The sequence below is a fragment of the Heterodontus francisci genome, chromosome 27 (genome assembly GCF_036365525.1).
Source record: "Heterodontus francisci isolate sHetFra1 chromosome 27, sHetFra1.hap1, whole genome shotgun sequence".
NCBI lineage: Eukaryota > Metazoa > Chordata > Chondrichthyes > Heterodontiformes > Heterodontidae > Heterodontus > Heterodontus francisci.
The window spans coordinates 10,959,667-10,977,588 of record NC_090397.1 but is presented as its reverse complement, the minus strand read 5'-3'; the positions used below and the strand labels follow the sequence as shown (position 1 = coordinate 10,977,588).

The 17,922-nt window shown below is 44.8% G+C and overlaps 1 protein-coding gene across 6 annotated transcripts in view; it reads right to left on the bottom strand.

The window, feature by feature from the left end:
- Positions 1 to 3,084: 3,084 nt before the first annotated feature.
- tmcc3 (transmembrane and coiled-coil domain family 3) overlaps positions 3,085 to 17,922 on the bottom strand; it is a 150,956-nt gene continuing 136,118 nt past the window's right edge. For all 6 annotated transcript variants that reach the window (XM_068058800.1, XM_068058798.1, XM_068058799.1 and 3 more), the window contains 2 exons: positions 15,661 to 15,796; positions 3,085 to 6,049 (listed from right to left, as the gene is read on the bottom strand). In XM_068058800.1, the coding sequence (XP_067914901.1) occupies positions 5,744 to 6,049; positions 15,661 to 15,796 (442 nt within the window). In that variant the 3' untranslated portion in view covers positions 3,085 to 5,743. The remainder of the gene's footprint in view (positions 6,050 to 15,660; positions 15,797 to 17,922) is intronic.

The window sequence follows — 17,922 nt, the reverse complement described above, 5'->3', positions numbered from 1 at the left end:
CCAGGACAAATGAAGTCACTGTTTTACTCGGTGACATTTGGTTTGCAAAGTGTTCTGCAAAGCAAGATGTTGGCCTGGTGGAGCACAGGAAAAAAACATATACAAAAAGCACTGGATGATCTTCACAAAGTTATGAACAACTTTGAATCCAGGGTTGAGTTCACTGATATAGAGAAAATTGAAAAGGAAGATATTGTAGAAATACACAAGGAAATTCAGTGTATGCTGGAGCACAAGCTGATTGAACCCAGTCAGAGTAGTTGGAGTCTCCCAATTGTGTTCGTACACAATCCTGGATGAAAATAGAGTATGGCTATGACAGTGAGACTAAAGAGTGTGTGCGCAGTTTCTTTTTAATTTTTGACCTCATAATGAAATGTTCCTGTTATCATAGTTCATTTTGCATGGTGGGGAGATGTTATGCCAATGTGTTTTGTTGAATGATAATTTTCTTTGGTCCACTGACTGGAAATCTGGATTTTTTTTTGTGAAGAAATTTAAAAAGAATATTTTTAAAAAGGATGACAGCTGACAGGGCGGCACAGTGGCGCAGTGGTTAGCACTGCAGCCTCACAGCTCCAGCAACCTGGGTTCAATTCTGGGTACTGCCTGTGTGGAGTTTGCAAGTTCTCCCTGTGTCTGCGTGGGTTTTCTCCGGGTGCTCCGGTTTCCTCCCACATGCCAAAGACTTGCAGGTTGATAGGTAAATTGGCCATTATAAATTGCCCTTAGTATAGATAGGTGATAGGGACAGGTGGGGATGTGGTAGGAATATGGAATTAGTGTAGGATTAGTATAAATGGGTGATTGATGGTCGGCACAGACTCGGTGGGCCGAAGGGCCTGTTTCAGTGCTGTATCTCTAAATAAAAAATAAATAAGAATAAATGATCACCTAATTTGCAACACTGTATCCTCCATTGCAAAGGCCTGTGAGGAGGGAGATGAAATGTCTGCGTTTCCCTGCAAGAACCAAGACCCAGGAAGTTTAAAGGAACTATCTGTTCTTTCAGCAAGCAGAGAAATACTGCTAACTGCTATGTTTGAATGACTGAGTGACTGTCATGTGAAAAGTCCCTTCCTATCTGTGGTTTTTAGCTTGTGTATTTCTCTGCAGCAGAGGAGAAGCAATTAGACTCTGACCCTAAGTGGGGGTCTCTCTCTCTCTCTCCATTCCAGTTTGAAAGCTTTCAAATCCTGCCTGTTGACTGGCCAGCTTTGCATACTCCTGCTACAATCAGAAACCCCATTGGAGGAAACCATCTACATTACTATCTCCAAGGGACCCACTGAACCGGTTATCTACCGCTTCAAACTAAAAGCTTCAGCACCACTGAATTCAGCTAGAAGCCAGCTGAATCACCAAGCCCCAAACTCCACGGACTTATACCTTTTTTTAAATGGACTCTAACTCAACCAATCTACCTTTCCCCACTCTGTAACCTATTTGTGTGTGTGTGTAAACCTCCAGTGTGTGAAAGTTGGTGCATTATTTATTATTTCCTTTAGTTCAGTTTAGGTACAATAAAGTTAACCTCTTTCTTTATTAACTCAAGAAAACCTGTCTGATTACTTACCTGTTATGATCATAACAAGAACCAAACAGCTACTGAATTGGCCAGTACATCCACTTTAAGAATTAAGCCTGTTGTGGTCAAACAAGGAGGGAAAAGAGGGAAGCCCTTCAACCCCTCCTCACTTGACAGCAACTAAGTGATTCAGTGCACAAAAAATGCAATTGCAGTACTCCATGCTCGTTTTAATTAATTATATCGGCAGGCCTGAAGCTCGTAGCCATTTTTGGATATACACGAGTGGTGGTTGGCTCTGTGTCCAGTATTCCAGGCCCCTGCCAGTGGCTACCCTACTTTGGGAGGTCCTGAGGTTGTGAAAGGTGCTATATAAATGCAAGACTTTCTTCTTTCTTTACCTCAAGTTCCCTGCCCACATTGGGCGGGGTCTTATTCCAGCAACAAGGTCCTGGCAGCAGGCCGGAAGGCGGGGAGAGAACCTGCCTTGGCCCTCCTTCGTCCCCCTGTTGCTATCTCACAGTGGGCAGCCAACTCACTGCTGGCTGTCGGGAGTACTGTCCCTTTAATGGATGAGCTCCCACCTCCAGAGCTGCTGGCCAATTGGAAGGCTGGCAGCTCTGCAATACCGGCAGCGCCACCAGGAGCAGTGGCCAACTGCAGCAGGGCCTACAGTGCTGAAGATGGGAGGACGCCCCAGGAGAGAGAAGTGGGGTCGCAGTCGCCAGGGCCAGTGAGGCAGGCCCTGGCGAGGGGGTGGGGACAGTGGGTGTCAGTGAGGGTGGGGGAAGGGGTCTTCCTGGAGGGTGTGACCATCGCCACTGGGGCAGCCCTCCAGGAGCCCTTGATTTTCCACAAAGGAGGGACCCCCCCCCACCCCGACCCTGCTAGTAGGCCATAAGGTCTCACTAGCGGCGTCTCTCCGCAGCAGTGAGCCCCTACATCCTCCACAGAATTGGATTGGAGGCAGGAAGAGGCCCTTAAGTGGTCAGTAACAAGGCCGCAATTGGCCTGGGGTGGGAAGGCTGTCCTCGGCTTTCCCTGCCCTGAACAAAATGGCAGGGCGCCTGGGCAACATTGGGAATGGCACCCCTTGACATTTTGTTTGTCCCCGTCCCCATGCCCATCTCCAAGGGCAGCATAAAATCCTGCCCATTGTTTCTCTCTCGCCAGAGATCTGTCCTAATGTTGCTGTTTAATCAGCTGCCGAGAGATGCACGATGCAGCCCTTTGTAGCAGTAATGATCCAGTCTTGACTCAGCCTGTACCCCAAAATCTCACTTCACACGAGGAACTCATCCTATGGGAATTCCTCAGCGTAATCCCAAATATTAATCAGTCTTTGGGAGCAGTGTTTCATGGCCCATTTAAAGGGGGAAGCAATCAGCTCAATCTGTTCATCATTGTGAGGTCAAAAACACAGCAGAATCGCATGGAAAAATGAGAGATACATTAGAAATAATGAAATAACGGGAAAGGTGAGATTGCACTTCACAAATGCCCTTTATATATTGACTTCTCATTTTTGTGTTAGAAATCATACACAGTACAATGAGTTTTAAAATTGGTTTGTCAGAGCTGTGTTTTATAAATAATTCTAAAACACTTCAAATCCATGTGTGTGATCGTGCTGAAGCACAATTGTTTGCATTACAACACCAAATGAAAAAATACATACTTCATTTCTGAGTCCCTGACATCACTAGACAGGAAGCCTGTTACTTTATCAGACATATTTCACACTTCGACAACACTTAAAGCAATCTCGTAGCACCTTGATATTCAAAACAGTCGACATATGCATTGTGTATGAACCCCACCAGGACCCATAGAAAAATAGCAAATAGGTCAAAGTAACAAACAGGAAACAATGTTCGTTTGTGAAACTAAATCACCACTGATAAAATCAATGGAGGAATCACAAGTTTGCCATGATTTGTTTTTCTGTAGTCTTTTTGGTATTCCCACGGGAGACGAGGAAGATAATTATGGAACATTGTTTAAAAGAAAAACAGAGTGTAACAGGAAATTGAGGTTTTTTTTACTCCAAGCTTTGAGTCACTTTGCAGACGTACATGCTCAATTTCAAATTGTAAGGCAAGTTCATCTGTCGCAGACTCCTGGCAAAAAATGGCGCTCACGGGGAGCGTAGATTAGAGATTCGCATTACAAGTGCTAAATCAGCAAATTATATTTCCATTCAGCCCATGCATTTCCCATCCTATTCACAGGCACTCATCTCGGGACACTACCCAAATTTGAGGTTGAAACACCAAACCGAACTACAGGACAGCATCTGATAAACAGCAGCGTATAGAATAAAAAGGGACAGGTGTTTGCTTCCAGTTGTTCCTGAGGCAGAGGGTGATGATGATTAACCAGTAGCAGGCTCATTAACAGATCTGGACAGATAGACATGTCACTGGGAGGTGGCATTCAACCCACACTTCTCCAAGTAACTTTGCAAATCAGTGTCTAATGGATGGACAGTCATTGGCTGGACAAGCAGCAGAAAGCTTACCATGTGGTTAGTGCTGGTAGGCTGCTCAATTTTAGCCAGTTAAAGATCAGGAATACAAGTTTCCACACTGTCTTAACATTGTGGCTCTTACCGACAGTCAGGGTGCTGTCCCAACAGGAAATGGCTGTCTTCATATCAGACCACCACAAACTCCATAATAAAAGCAAAATACTGCAAATGCTGGAAATCTGAAATAAAAACCACAAACTCTACCTGTGCAAAATTCTGAGTCGTTTGTTTGGGGATTCTCAAACATGATATTCATTTATTGGACACCCAACTAAGCAAAAACAAAACCTTGAAAACACTTCAAAAAACAAGATCTAATTCATAAATGAGTAATATCTGCAGATAAAAAGCAAATTCTGAAAAAACCTACATTTTTCAGAAAATGGTCTTTCAGTTTTGAGTCCTTATTCCCTGAGCCCATCAACAGATTTCACTTGCACAGCACACAAGCACTACTTAATGAGTGTAATCCAGATCTCATTACAATTGAGAGTTAAGATTAACAGGATTATTTTGTGTGGTCAAACTCACAGTGTGAACCACAAGAGGAGGGTCGCAGAATCAACCTTACAGTGCTCTCTCCAACCCTACTTCTGTCTCGCCAAGTCTGCACTGGGAGCAAAGCCTTGCAAAAGTACAAAGGAGAGCTCTTCGAACAGTACTAACTGGGCAAGTCAAAGCCTTCTGTATTTAAATGTAATCTAATTTTACCTCTGTTGGAGATGCTTGCATTTGAACAAAATATCAACCCTGGCCCTATGGAGTTCTGGTTACAGATGGAGTGCATTTCATTGGTGAATACATAGAGAAACAAAATGAGACAACTTCGATAATAACCTGTGAAAAACAATATGGTAAATATGCCTTATTGTGAGGTATGTAAAAATGACTATACTGTACTATAGTGTATTTCTCTTCAAAACAAGCGTAATTAGATCTGACAAGTATTTAGCTCTCCACTCGCCCTACAAAAATTGACTGTGCCCTGAGGTATTTTCACTTACTTTCTCCCGGTGAGGCACATGCAGAGTTAAAAGTTGGAGTAGAAATACCGATTAGAGACTTTTTCAGGATAGGTTTGACAAATAGTCCATGATGTCCTGATTGACAGAAACCTGTAAGGCCTAATAGGTTGAATGAAATGATCAATTACACTTGTGGCTGGGCACAAGCCAGTCTTTGCTTGATCTTCCCACAGTCCACAAATTCATTTTTACTCATCCTTTCAGCAACACTGTTCAGGAAAACATCTGATGTTGGCATCCCAGTAAAGCAGAACGCAACACTCCCACTCTGCTCCATCCCACTTGCCATTTTACCAGCTGGTCCATAAAATAGCAAGTGATCAGAAACCTCTGACTCGTCCATATCAAGGTTGGTCACTCATCCAAAGGATCAGCTTGTAATGTAAGAAGTTACACACAGCTTAGAGTTAAAGGAGAACACATAAGACAATGGTCAGGGGGCTGTAATAGCAACAGATGTTGGACATGATCATGCCACAAAATAACTTATTGGACACATCAGGTAAGATGCTGTCCAAAAGCCTTTCAGTGTAGATACTCTAATGTAGAGATAATTGTATAAATGTTTTCTGTCTCTCTCTCTCTATAATATATATTCCTTTGTTTAATATGTTAATTTCAGAATAACATAATTCTTCAAAGCTCGACAACCATTTCAAATCACAGTGAATTTACAAAAATATGGTCTGTGAGACACTGAATCTGATCCCATGTTTTCCAAACGATGCAAATGAGTATGACTGCGCAGATCGTACACATGATGTGTAAACGGCTCTTCATAAGAGGGATACTGAACTTGGCAATGGTAGAGACACAGACGAGGATGACAGTCATGATGGCCAGAAAGACGTTGATACATTTTCCCAGCAGCACCTTGGCATTGGCGTTTTCGATCTGGACCACTTGCTGCTGTTGCTGATGTAGCTCCAAGGTGGCGAGCCGCGTCTGGCATGATTCCAAGGCTTCCTACACAAGGACACACAAACACAGGACACTTCAGTGGACCTGGCTAAAGATGGTCAGACAAGGTATGATTTGGGTTTAATTTTAGAAATAAAAATACTTTGTTTTGATGAACTAAACAAATGTGGGATAAAAACAGAAATTGCGGGAGAACTCTCATTAGGTCTGGCAGCATCTATGGAGAGAGGAACAGAGTTAATGAATGGGTGGGCCCAATTTTAACTCTAAGTGAACGGGTTTTGAATAAGTTAAAATGGAGCCAATTATAATGTTTCAGGTCCATGACCTTTCATCACTACCTTCATAAGTGTGGGAAAGTGTGAGTAAGCAAAAGACAAAGGCTGCTTTGACCAATATCCTAAAGCGTACTTGACTGTAAAATCCTGGTCTACAGATGACTACACGGTTTTGCTTCTCCCTAGCTCAGCAATCAGCACCAGCTCTAATGCAATCATGCACCTTTCACGCTTCTGTCAGATCCACTCTGTGTCCCTCTCTCGCTCCACTCCAGCATCAGCAGTGAACCCTTCAACTGCCGTGACCCTGTGCTGTGAAATACCCATCCCAAACCTCTCTGCCTTTCTACCTCATGAAAAACTGCATTGTGCAAAATGTAAACTACTGTTGTTATCTTGGGTAGAAATTCCCAGTCGGCCATGCATTTTCCACGCGCTACATCTGACGCCTGGAATCCATCAACTTCAGCAACATCAAAGGCTGGGAATTTCCTGTTCTGCTGCTGGAATTTTACCAGAGCTGCGGCAGAGACCCAGCTGATGGGTGATTGGGCATTTCCAGCGAAACACAGGTGGGGTTACAGCAGCTGAGTGGAATTCACGATGAGGATAGAGCCCGATTTTGCACGACAGTGTAAAACAGGTGATAGCCAGTTGACGTCAATGGAAATAAAAATCAGGAGCGATGTAAAACATGCCACTAATATGCTACTGACACAATATCGCCTTTATGGCACCAAGTCAAGAAGTGGACCCATGTCAACCAAGACCAACATAGAAGATTGGAAGATTAATTAATGAGCTCCATGGACTCCACACAACGAATCCAGTCCAATGCATCATACAGCCCTAAAAGTAAAGTGAGCACAATATCCACTCACTTTTGTAAAGTTGGAGCTTGCATTTATGACGTCTGAAAGCACTTGTCACCAAATTAATCACTTTTGGGTTTTTTTGGAAGGTGCAATCAAATTTTGCTATGCACGAAAAAATGTGGCAGTCTGTGCACAACAAGATCCCACATAAAATGAAGGCAGTGAATGAACAGTTAATCCATTTGCTGGTGGTGATAGAGGGATGAGAACTCCCTGCTCTTCCTCGTGTAGTGCCAAAAATTGCCGATGACACGAAGATAGGAAAGTAGGTTGTCAAGAGGACATAAAGAGGCTCCAAAGGGATATAGACAGGTTAAGTGAGTGGGCAAAGAACTGGCAAATGGATTATAATGTGGGAAAATGTGAAATTGTCTATTTTGGCAGGAAGAAAAAAAACACTTTATCTGAATGGTGAGAGATTGCAGAGCTCTGAGATGCAGAGGGATCTGGGTGTCCTAGTGCATGAATCACAAAACGTTAGTATGCACATAATTAGGTCACTGTTTAACTTAAGGGGTTGCCCATTTGAGACAGAGATGAGGAGAATTTTTTTTCTCTCAGAGGGTCATGAGTCTTTGGAATTCTCTTCCTCAAAAGGCAGTGGAAGCAGAGTCTTTGAATATTTTTAAGGCAGAAGTAGATAGAGATTCTTGATAAGCAAGAGGTTATTAGGGGTAGGTGGGAAAGAGGAATCGAGGTTACAATCTGATCAGCCATGATCTTATTGAATGGTGGAACAGGCTCAAGGGGCCGAGTTATTAGTGTCTAATAAGTTCTGTTAATGGATGTTAAATACCTAGTAGTTGAAGGTAATAGGGTGAACAGATGTTGGATGTTGATTAGTTATAATGTACTAATTAATTAATAAGTAGAGGAGTAACTAAACCAGAGGGAGGAGATTACTGTATTTAGCATTTAATATTTATAGCAGAAATCTAGCGCGAGGGACCATATAGTTAATTGTAACTTAATTTAGTAAGGATTTAATTAGTAATTATTTTAAATTAATTAGTTAATTAGTGCTCGAAATGTCAGTTAGCGGGGTAAAGTGCTTCACCTGTGAGATGTGGGAGGTCCATGACATTTCCAGCATTTCGGACGACTACATCTGCAGGAAGTGTACCCAGTTGCAGCTCCTCACAGACCGCATGGATCAGTTGGTGCAGCAATTGGATGCACTTAGGAGCATGCAGGTGGCAGAAAGCATCATAGACAGGAGTTTTAGAGAAGTGGTTACACCCAAGGTGCAGGCAGATAGATGGGTGACCGCTAGAAGGGGCAGGCAGTCAGTGCAGGAATCCCCTGTGGTTATCCCCCTCTCTAACAAGTATACCATTTTGGATACTGTTGGGGGGGATGGCCTATCAGGGGAAAACAACAGCAGCAGCCAGAGCAGTGGCACCACGGCTGACACTGTTGTTCAGCAGGGAGGGACAAAGTGCAGAAGAGCAATAGTTCTAGGGGACTCTATAGTCAGGGGCACAGATAGGCGCTTCTGTGGACGTGGAAGAGATTCCAGGATGGTATGTTGCCTCCCTGGTGCCAGGGTCAAGGATGTCTCTGAACGGGCAGGGGGCATTCTGAAGGGGGAGGGTGAACAGCCAGAGGTTGTGGTACACATTGGTACTAATGACATAGGCAGGAAGAGTGACGAGGTCCTGCAGGGAGAGTTCAGGGAGTTAGGTAGTAAGTTAAAAAACAGGACCTCTAGGGTTGTAATCTTGGGATTACTCCCTGTGCCAGGTACCAGTGAGGCTAGAAATAGGAAGATAGTGCAGCTAAACACGTGGCTAAACAGCTGGTGTAGGAGGGAGGGTTTCAGATATCTGGATCATTGGGATCTCTTCAGGGACAGGTGGGACCTGTACAAGAAGGATGGGTTGCATCTAAACTGGAGGGGTACAAATATCCTGGCTGTGAGGTTTGCTAGCGTCACTCGGGAGGGTTTAAACTAGTGTGGCAGGGGGGTGGGAACCAGAGCAGTAGGACAGCAGGTGAAATAAATGAGGGGGAACTAGTAAATAAGGCCAGTAAGACTAAGAGGAAGAGCAGGCAGGGAGATGTTAGAGATGTTGCTGAGCACAGCGGGACTGGTGGTCTGAAGTGCATTTGTTTCAATGCGAGAAGTATAACAGGTAAGGCAGATGAATTTAGAGCTTGGATTAGTGCTTGGAAATATGATGTTGTTGCTATTACAGAGACTTGGTTGAGGGAAGAACAGAATTGGCAGCTAAACGTTCTGGGATTTAGATGCTTCAGGCGGGATAGAGGGGGATGTAAAAGGGGTGGGGGGGCTGCATTACTGGTTAAGGAGAATATCACAGCTGTACTGCGGGAGGACACCTCGGAGGGATCATGCAGCGAGGCAATATGGGTGGAGCTCAGGAATAGGAAGGGTGCAGTCACAATGCTGGAGGTTTACTACAGGCCTCCCAACAGCCAGCGGGAGGTAGAGAAGCAGATGTGTAGACAGATTTTGGAAAGATGTAAAAGCAAAAGGGTTATTGTTGTGGGTGATTTTAACTTCCCCTATATTGACTGGGACTCACTTAGTGCTAGGGGATTGGATGGGGCTGAATTTGTGAGGAGCATCCAGCTTCTTGAAACAGCATGTAGATAGTCCAACTAGGGATGGGGCCATTCTGGACCTGGTATTGGGGAATGAGCCCGGCCAGATGGTCGAAGTTTCAGTGGGGGAGCATTTCGGGAGCAGTGACCATAATTCCATAAGTTTTAATGTACTTGTGGATAAGGATTAGAGTAGTCCTCGGGTGAAGGTGCTAAATTGGGGGAAGGCTAATTATAACAATATTAGGCAGGAACTGAAGAATTTAGATTGGGGCCGGCTGTTTGAGGGTAAATCAACATCTGACATGTGGGAATCTTTCAAACGTCAGTTGATTAGAATCCAGGACCAGCATGTTCCTGTGAGGATGAAGGATAAGTTTGGCAAGTTTTGGAAACCTTGGATAATGAGAGATATTGTGAGCCTTGTCAAAAAGAAAAAGGAAGCATCCGTAAGGGCTAGAAGGCTGGGAACAGACAAAGCCCTTGAGGAATATAAAGAAAGTAGGAAGGAACTTAAGCAAGGAGTCAGGAGGGCTAAAAGGGGTCATGAAAAGTCATTGGCAAACAGGATTAAGGAGAATCCCAAGGCTTTTTATACGTATATAAAGAGCAAGAGGGTAGCCAGGGAAAGGGTTGGCCCACTCAAGGACAGAGGAGGGAATCTATGCGTGGAACCAGAGGAAATGGGCAAGGTACTAAATGAGTACTTTGCATCAGTATTCACCAAAGAGAAGGACTTGGTGGATGATGGGTCTAGGGAAAGGTGTGTAGATAGTCTGGGTTATGTCGATTTGAAAAACTAGGAGGTGTTGGGCATCTTGAAAAGCATTAAGGTAGATAAGTCCCAGGGCCTGATGGGATCTACCCCAGAATACTGACGGAGGCAAGGAAGGAAATTGCTGGGGCCTTGACAGAAATCTTTGTATCCTCATTGGCTACAGGTGAGGTCCAGGAGGACTGGAGAATAGCCAATGTTGTTCCTTTGTTTAAGAAGAGTAGCAAGGATAATCCAGGAAATTATAGGCCGGTGGGCCTTACGTCAGTGGTAGGGAAATTATTGGAGAGGATTCTTTGGGACAGGATTTACTCCCATTTGGAAGCAAATGGACTTATTAGTGAGAGACAGCATGGTTTTGTGAAGGGGAGGTCGTGTCTCACTAACTTGATCGAGTTTTTTGAGGAAGTGACGAAGATGATTGATGAAGGAAATGCAGTGGATGTTGTCTACATGGACTTCAGTAAAGCCTTTGACAAGTTCCCTCATGGCAGACTGGTACAAAAGGTGAAGTCACACGGGATCAGAGGTGAGCTGGCAAGATGGATACAGAACTGGCTTGGTCATAGAAGACAGAGGGTAGCAGTGGAAGGGTGCTTTTCTGAATGGAGGGCTGTGACTAGTGGTGTTCCGCAGGAATCAGTGCTGGGACCTTTTCGGTTTGTAGTTTATATCAATGATTTGGAGGAAAATGTAGCTGGTCTGATTATTAAGTTTGCGGACGACACAAAGGTTGGTGGAGTTGCGGACAGTGATGAAGATTGTCAGAGGATACAGCAGGATATAGATCGGTTGGAGACTTGGGTGGAGAAATGGCAGATGGAGTTTAATCCGGACAAATGTGAGGTAATGCATTTTGGAAGATCTAATACAGGTGAGAAGTATACAGTAAATGGCAGAACCCTTAGGAGTATTGACAGGCAGAGAGATCTGGGCGTACAGGTCCACAGGTCACTGAAAGTGGCAACGCAGGTGGATAAGGTCGTCAAGAAGGCATACGGCATGCTTGCCTTCATCGGTCGGGGCATTGAGTATAAAAATTGGCAAGTCATGCTGCGGCTGTACAGAACTTTAGTTCGGCCACACTTGGAATACTGCGTACAATTCTGGTCGCCACACTACCAGAAGGATGTGGAGGCTTTGGAGAGGGTACAGAAGAGGTTTACCAGGATGTTGCCTGATCTGGAGGGTATTAGCTATGAGGAGAGGTTGGATAAACTCAGATTGTTTTCACTGGAACGAAGGAGGTGGAGGGGCGACCTGATAAAGGTTTACAAAGTTATGAGCGGCATGGACAGAGTGGATAGTCAGAAGCTTTTTCCCAGGGTGGAAGAGTCAGTTACTAGGGGACATAGGTTTAAGGTGCAAGGGGCAAAGTTTAGAGGGGATGTGCGAGACAAGTTTTTTTTACACAGAGGATGGTGAGTGCCTGGAACTTGCTGCCGGGGGAGGTGGTGGAAGCAAGTATGATAGCGACGTTTAAGAGGCATCTTGACAAATACATGAATAGGATGGGAATAGAGGGATACGGATCCCGGAAGTGCAGGAAGTTTTAGTTTAGACAGGCATCATGATTGGCGCAGGCTTGGAGGGCCGAATGGCCTGTTCCTGTGCTTTACTGTTCTTTGTTCTTTGTTCTTTACTCAAATATATATCTAAAGAGCCAGCCAGCACTGGATGGGTGTTGTTCGGAGTGGAGAAGTAAGCTCTGTGGCAAGCAATAAACAGTCTCCACCAAAGCATCCTAGTCTCAGTGTCTTTTTCACAAACAGGCCTGGAAGTTTCTCTAACACTAGTGGCCTACTCCTGCTCCTAATCCGTTTGTTGATATGATCTTCTCCATCAGCCCAAGCAGATAAACGGGGCTTCAGATAAACATCACAATTAAAAGAAAACACAGCAACAACATGCATTTATATAGCACCTTTAACATTGTAAAACATCCCAAGGTGCTTCACAGGAGCCTATCACACAAAATTTGACATGAACCACAGAAGGAGATATTAGGACAAGTGACCAGAAACTTGGTCAAACAGGTAGCTATTAAGGAATGTTTTAAATGAGGAAAATGAGGTAGAGAGATTTAGGGAGGAAATTCCAGAGCTTAGGGCCTTGGCAGCTGAAGGTACGGCCATCAATGGAGCAAAGGAAGTGGGAAATAGGAAGGAGGCCAGAATTTGAGGAGCAAAGAGATCTTAGAGTGTTGTAGGTCAATCGGAGGTTATAGGGTTAGCGAGGGATGAGGCTGTGGCGGGATGTGTAAACAAGGATGAGAATTTTAAAATTAAGGCTTTGCCAGATTTGGAGCCAATGTAGGTTAATGAGCAGAGGGGTGATGGGTGAATGGGACTTGAACGGGGCTTGATGCCAGTTAGGATATGGGCAAATTCAACAGCACAGCATAGCTCTGAAATGTTAGATTAGAATCAAAGGGCAGGATTTTATTCTGCCCTGGGAGATGGGAATGGAGACATGGGGGCAAACAAAATGGCAAGGGATGTCATTCCCGATGCTGTCTGGGCTCCCTGCCAGTTTGTCCGACCCGAGGAAGGACTAGGACAGCCTTCCTACCCCAGGCCAAGTGAGGCCCTTAAGTGGCCAATTAAAGGTCACTTAAGGACCTCATCCCACCTCCACTTCAATTTTGTTGACGATTGGGGAGACCTGCTGCTGTGGGGAGATGCCGCCAGGCAAAGCCTGGTGGCCTCCTAGTGGGGTTGGGAGTTCCCTCCTTTGGGAGAAATCCAGGGCACCTAAAGGATGACTCCCCCCCCCCCCACCCCAACACCCGTGGTGATAGCCACCCCCTGGGAAGAGCTCCCCCCTCCACCCTTACTAACACCACCCTCCACACTCCATCGCCAGGGCCTGCCTGACTGACCCTGGCAACCCCGACCCCCTTAGCTCTCTTGGGGTCTCTGACATCTTTGGCACTGCTGGGGTCCTGCAGTATTGGCAGTGGCCACCGCTCCTGGTGGCACTGCTGGCCCTCCAATTGGCTGGCAGCTCTGAAGGCAGGAGCTCTTCCCTTAAAGGGACGGCATCCCCAACGGCGAGAGGTTAATTGCCCGCCCAATGTGAGATAGCAGTGGGGGTTTGACGGAGGCCTGAGACAGGGTCTCCCCCTGCCTGCTGGACCACCGCTGGGACCCCTGTCACTAGAATAAAATCTGGCCCAAAAACTTGAATCCATGACTCATCCGTGAGAGTATGAGCAACTCAGCCAGACTGACAATCTAAAGATCAAAAAAAGTCGGTCATCTCTTTGATTCTTTCTTGGTATTTCAGAAATCCTATTTATATCCATCACTTCATTTAATAACTGATAACCCTCAGCTCATTTGAAATGGAGTTTTTCTTTTCGCCATGAGTTCCTCTTTCTCTCTTGTGCCACACAGCACTCCTGTATCCGGACAGGCAGTGACAGCACCGGGGGAGAATTGTCTCACTGATCTCACATAAAACAGGAGAACAACAGAGGTCAGCTGGAGAGGGAAGTGAAACAGAGAGTAACTTTCAGACAGCAAGCAATATTTTAATTCCATTGCTGGCTCAGCCTACAAAACATGATATTGGGTGTGATTAACTGTAGTGGGTGAATATTTTAAAATACCTGTCAGGCTTTTAAAAAGTTCGGAACTACTTTTTTTGAACTGAATCAAGTTGGGAACAACCTCTTTCTTAATAGACGGGAAGATAGCTCTCCGCTAACCTGTCACAGCATTTCAAATTCTGAAAACCATCGTCAATAACCAGTTACAAGAACAGTAAATAACAAGAACAATGAGTCATTCAGCATCTATGGAAAAAAACAAGGAAGTTTAGATTCTAGATGGAAACCCTGTCTTCACAATTGAAACAAAAAGACTGACAACCACAGTACCAAAAACAAGAAATGCTGGATTCACTCAGCAGGTCTGGCAGCATCTGTGGAAAGAGAAGCAGAGTTAACGTTTCGGGTCAGTGACCCTTCTTCGACAACCACAGTAACCTGATCTGAAAAAGGACAGGGAAATCTTCTCGTCTGCCTCGGAGATTCCAGCATCGGCAGAATTTTGCTTTTTACTTTGATAACTGGTACTGTGTTAGGAATTAACTGTACACTTCACACCTTCCTGGAATGGTGGGTCAGTGGCAAACTATTTTCTTTTCCAGATTGGAGCTTTTACTGAAATCATAGATCATAGATCATAGAGAGATACAGCACTGAAACAGGCCCTTCGGCCCACCGAGTCTGTGCCGACCAACAACCACCCATTTAGACTAATCCTACATTAATCCCATATTCCCTACCTATTATATTGATAATAAGTCATTGATAAATACAGTGAAAAGCTGTGCCCCCAGTATTATATTTAAAAGGGGACACAGAACATGTGCAAGGAACTGTAGACCAGTCAGCTTAACATCAGTGATTGGGAAAATAATGGAAACCCCACTAAAAGAGAAAATAGAAAGACATCTAGAAAACAAAACCACACTGAATTCTTTGAAGAGGCAAAAGAGAGCAGACAAGGGTAATGCAGTAGATGTAATTTATCGACATTTCCAAAAGACCTTTGATCAGGTGCCTTGTGATAGACTAAGGAATAATGTCAGAGAATCATAGTATCTAACGTTGAAGAAAGCTGAAAATCATCAGGTAGAGTTAATCTAAACAACAACAACTTACATTTATATCGTGCCTTTAATGTAGTCGAATGTCCCAAGGCAATTCACAGGAGGGTTATCAATCAAAATTTGACACCAAGCCACAAAAGGAGATTTAAGGCCAGGTGACCAAAAGCTCAGTCAAAGACATAGGTTTTAAGGAGCATCTTAAAGGAGGAGAGAGCAGAGAGGTTTAGGAAGGGAATTCCAGAGCTTAGGGCTCAGGCAGCTGAAGGCACCGCCACCAGCGGAGGGTGAAGGAATCCGGCAGATGCACAAGAGGACAGAATTGGAGGAGTGCAGAGATCTCGGAGGGTTGTAGGGCTGGAGGAGGTTGCAGAGACAATGGAGGCATTTGAACAGGAGGATGAGAATTTTAAATTTGAGGCATTGCTGGACCGGGTGCCAGTATAGACCAGCGAGCATAGGGGCGATGCAGTTTTAATGTGAGTATTATAAATATGACACAGACAGCAGCGCCCCCGCTCTTCAAGGCAGAAAGCTGCATACCTGAATGTCCCGGGCTCGCTCGTAGGACTGATAGGCTACTTTATCCTCAATGTTCGCCAGCTCTTGCTTTAGATCAGTGGTCTCATGCTGATGGAGTTCGGTGAGATCATTCAGCTGGTCTTCCAAACGCGCCAACCTAAAGACAAAGCCCATCAGAACTGACCCTGTGATCTGCATTTATAGTGATTATCTTATTATTAGAGACTTGCATTTATATAGCACCCTTCACAACCTCAGGATGTCCCAAAGCGCCTCACAGCCAATGAAGAACTTTTGAAGTGTCATCGCTATTGTAGTGTAGGAAACGTTTTACTGATATTGGTTGAGAGATAAACATTGTTTTTTTTGAATACTGCCATGGGGTCTTTTGCATTCCTGAGAGAGCAGATGTTTAGCGTCTCATCTGAAAGCAGAGTTGACACCTCGAGGTGCTACACTTACAGCCATTTTTTTCCACTATGCACTGTCCAACTCAAAGTCACTTCAATTTTCACTGAAAGATTGTGTGTTCTAGAATCCCAGTCGAGTCTGGACTATTTTAATAAATCACCTTTAGCTGTGTAGCCTGTGTTTTACGCTGCGATACAGCTCTATCCAGTGGTTACATTGCACATTACATGCTCAGAAATAACCTGGCCAAAAGAGAGAGCAACTGCAATCAGACAGGAGCTCTCATCAGTCCAGACAAAAGATGACTGACAGGTGAGATGATTTAGGAACATTGAAACATGACGAGGCCATTCAGCCCTTCCTCGGGCCTGTTTCGACATTCAGTTAGATCATGGCTGATTTGTATTTTGAACTCCATTTACTTATCTTGGTTCCATTATCCTTAATACACTTGCCTAACAAAAATCTATCAATCTCAATGTAAAATTTTCAATGACCGCCCCCCACCCCCCGACCATTCACAGTTTTTGCGGGGAGGAAGTTCCAGATTTCCACCATCCTTTGCGTGAGGAACTGCTTCCTGACATCACCTCTGAATGGCCTCCCTCTAAATTTAAGGTTGTACCTCCTTGGTCTGGACTCCCTCACGAGAGGAAATAGTTTCTATCAACCTGATCAAATTCTTTAATCATCATAAACACCTGAATTAGATCACCCCTTAAGCTTCAATAGTCAAAGAAATGTTTATATGACCTGTCTTCACAATTCTAAGGCCTGGTATGGTTCTATTTAAGGTAATGAAATGTGCTGATGAGTTGAAGGAGAATGACAGTGCAGGGGAATACTTTATAAAATACTCACCCATCTAAGTTATGTGTGAAGGGGCCCGTATAACCACAAGTCCCACAGCTTTACCCACCTGTCTCAATTCCCAGGCACTGTGGGGCCTGGCATATCACGGGTACACGTAGTCAGAATGACAGCGTTATACTGCACATCTCCTGCACTTAAACCTTTAGCGAGGCAGAGCAGCACAGGCGGAGGTTTCTCTGCCACAGAACCCAGGCTCCCCAACAAACAAAAGAAGGGCTTCATTTTATTCCTACCGTTTCTTCAAGTTGGCGTTGTTACACGAATGCTGGACGCCACGGTGAGTTTCCAAGCACAGACACGCCAGTTACATGGCCTGAATGCCCGTCTGTGCCAATTTCCAGGGAGAGCGGGATGGGGGAGGGGGCTGGGGGTTGCAACTAGTGGGTGGATTGCTTTCCCAGACCTGCCCCGGATTAAAAAATTGTCTCTCTTGACTTTAGAGATGTGCAGAATTCAGGGTGATTTGACAAAGCTTTACAAATTAAAGTTCTAGAGTCACAGAGTTATACAGCACAGAAACAGGCCATTTGGCCCATCGCGTCTGTGCTGGCCATCAAGCACCTACCTAAAGGGCGGCACAGTGGCGCAGTGGTTAGCACCGAAGCCTCACAGCTCCAGTGACCCGGGTTCAATTCTGGGTACTGCCTGTGTGGAGTTTGTAAGTTCTCCCTGTGTCTGTGTGGGTTTCCTCCGGGTGCTCCGGTTTCCTCCCACATGCCAAAGACTTGCTGGTTGGTAGGTAAATTGGCCATTATAAATTGCCCCTAGTATAGGTAGGTGGTAGGAAATATAGGGACAGGTGGGGATGTGGTAGGAATATGGAATTAGCGTAGGATTAGTATAAAATGGGTGGTTGATGGTCGGCACAGACTCGGTGGGCCGAAGGGCCTGTTTCAGTGCTGTATCTCTAAACTAAAAAACTATTCTAATCCCATTTTCCAGCACTTGGCCCGTAGCCTTGCACGCTATGGCGTTTCAAGTGCTCATCTAAATACTTCT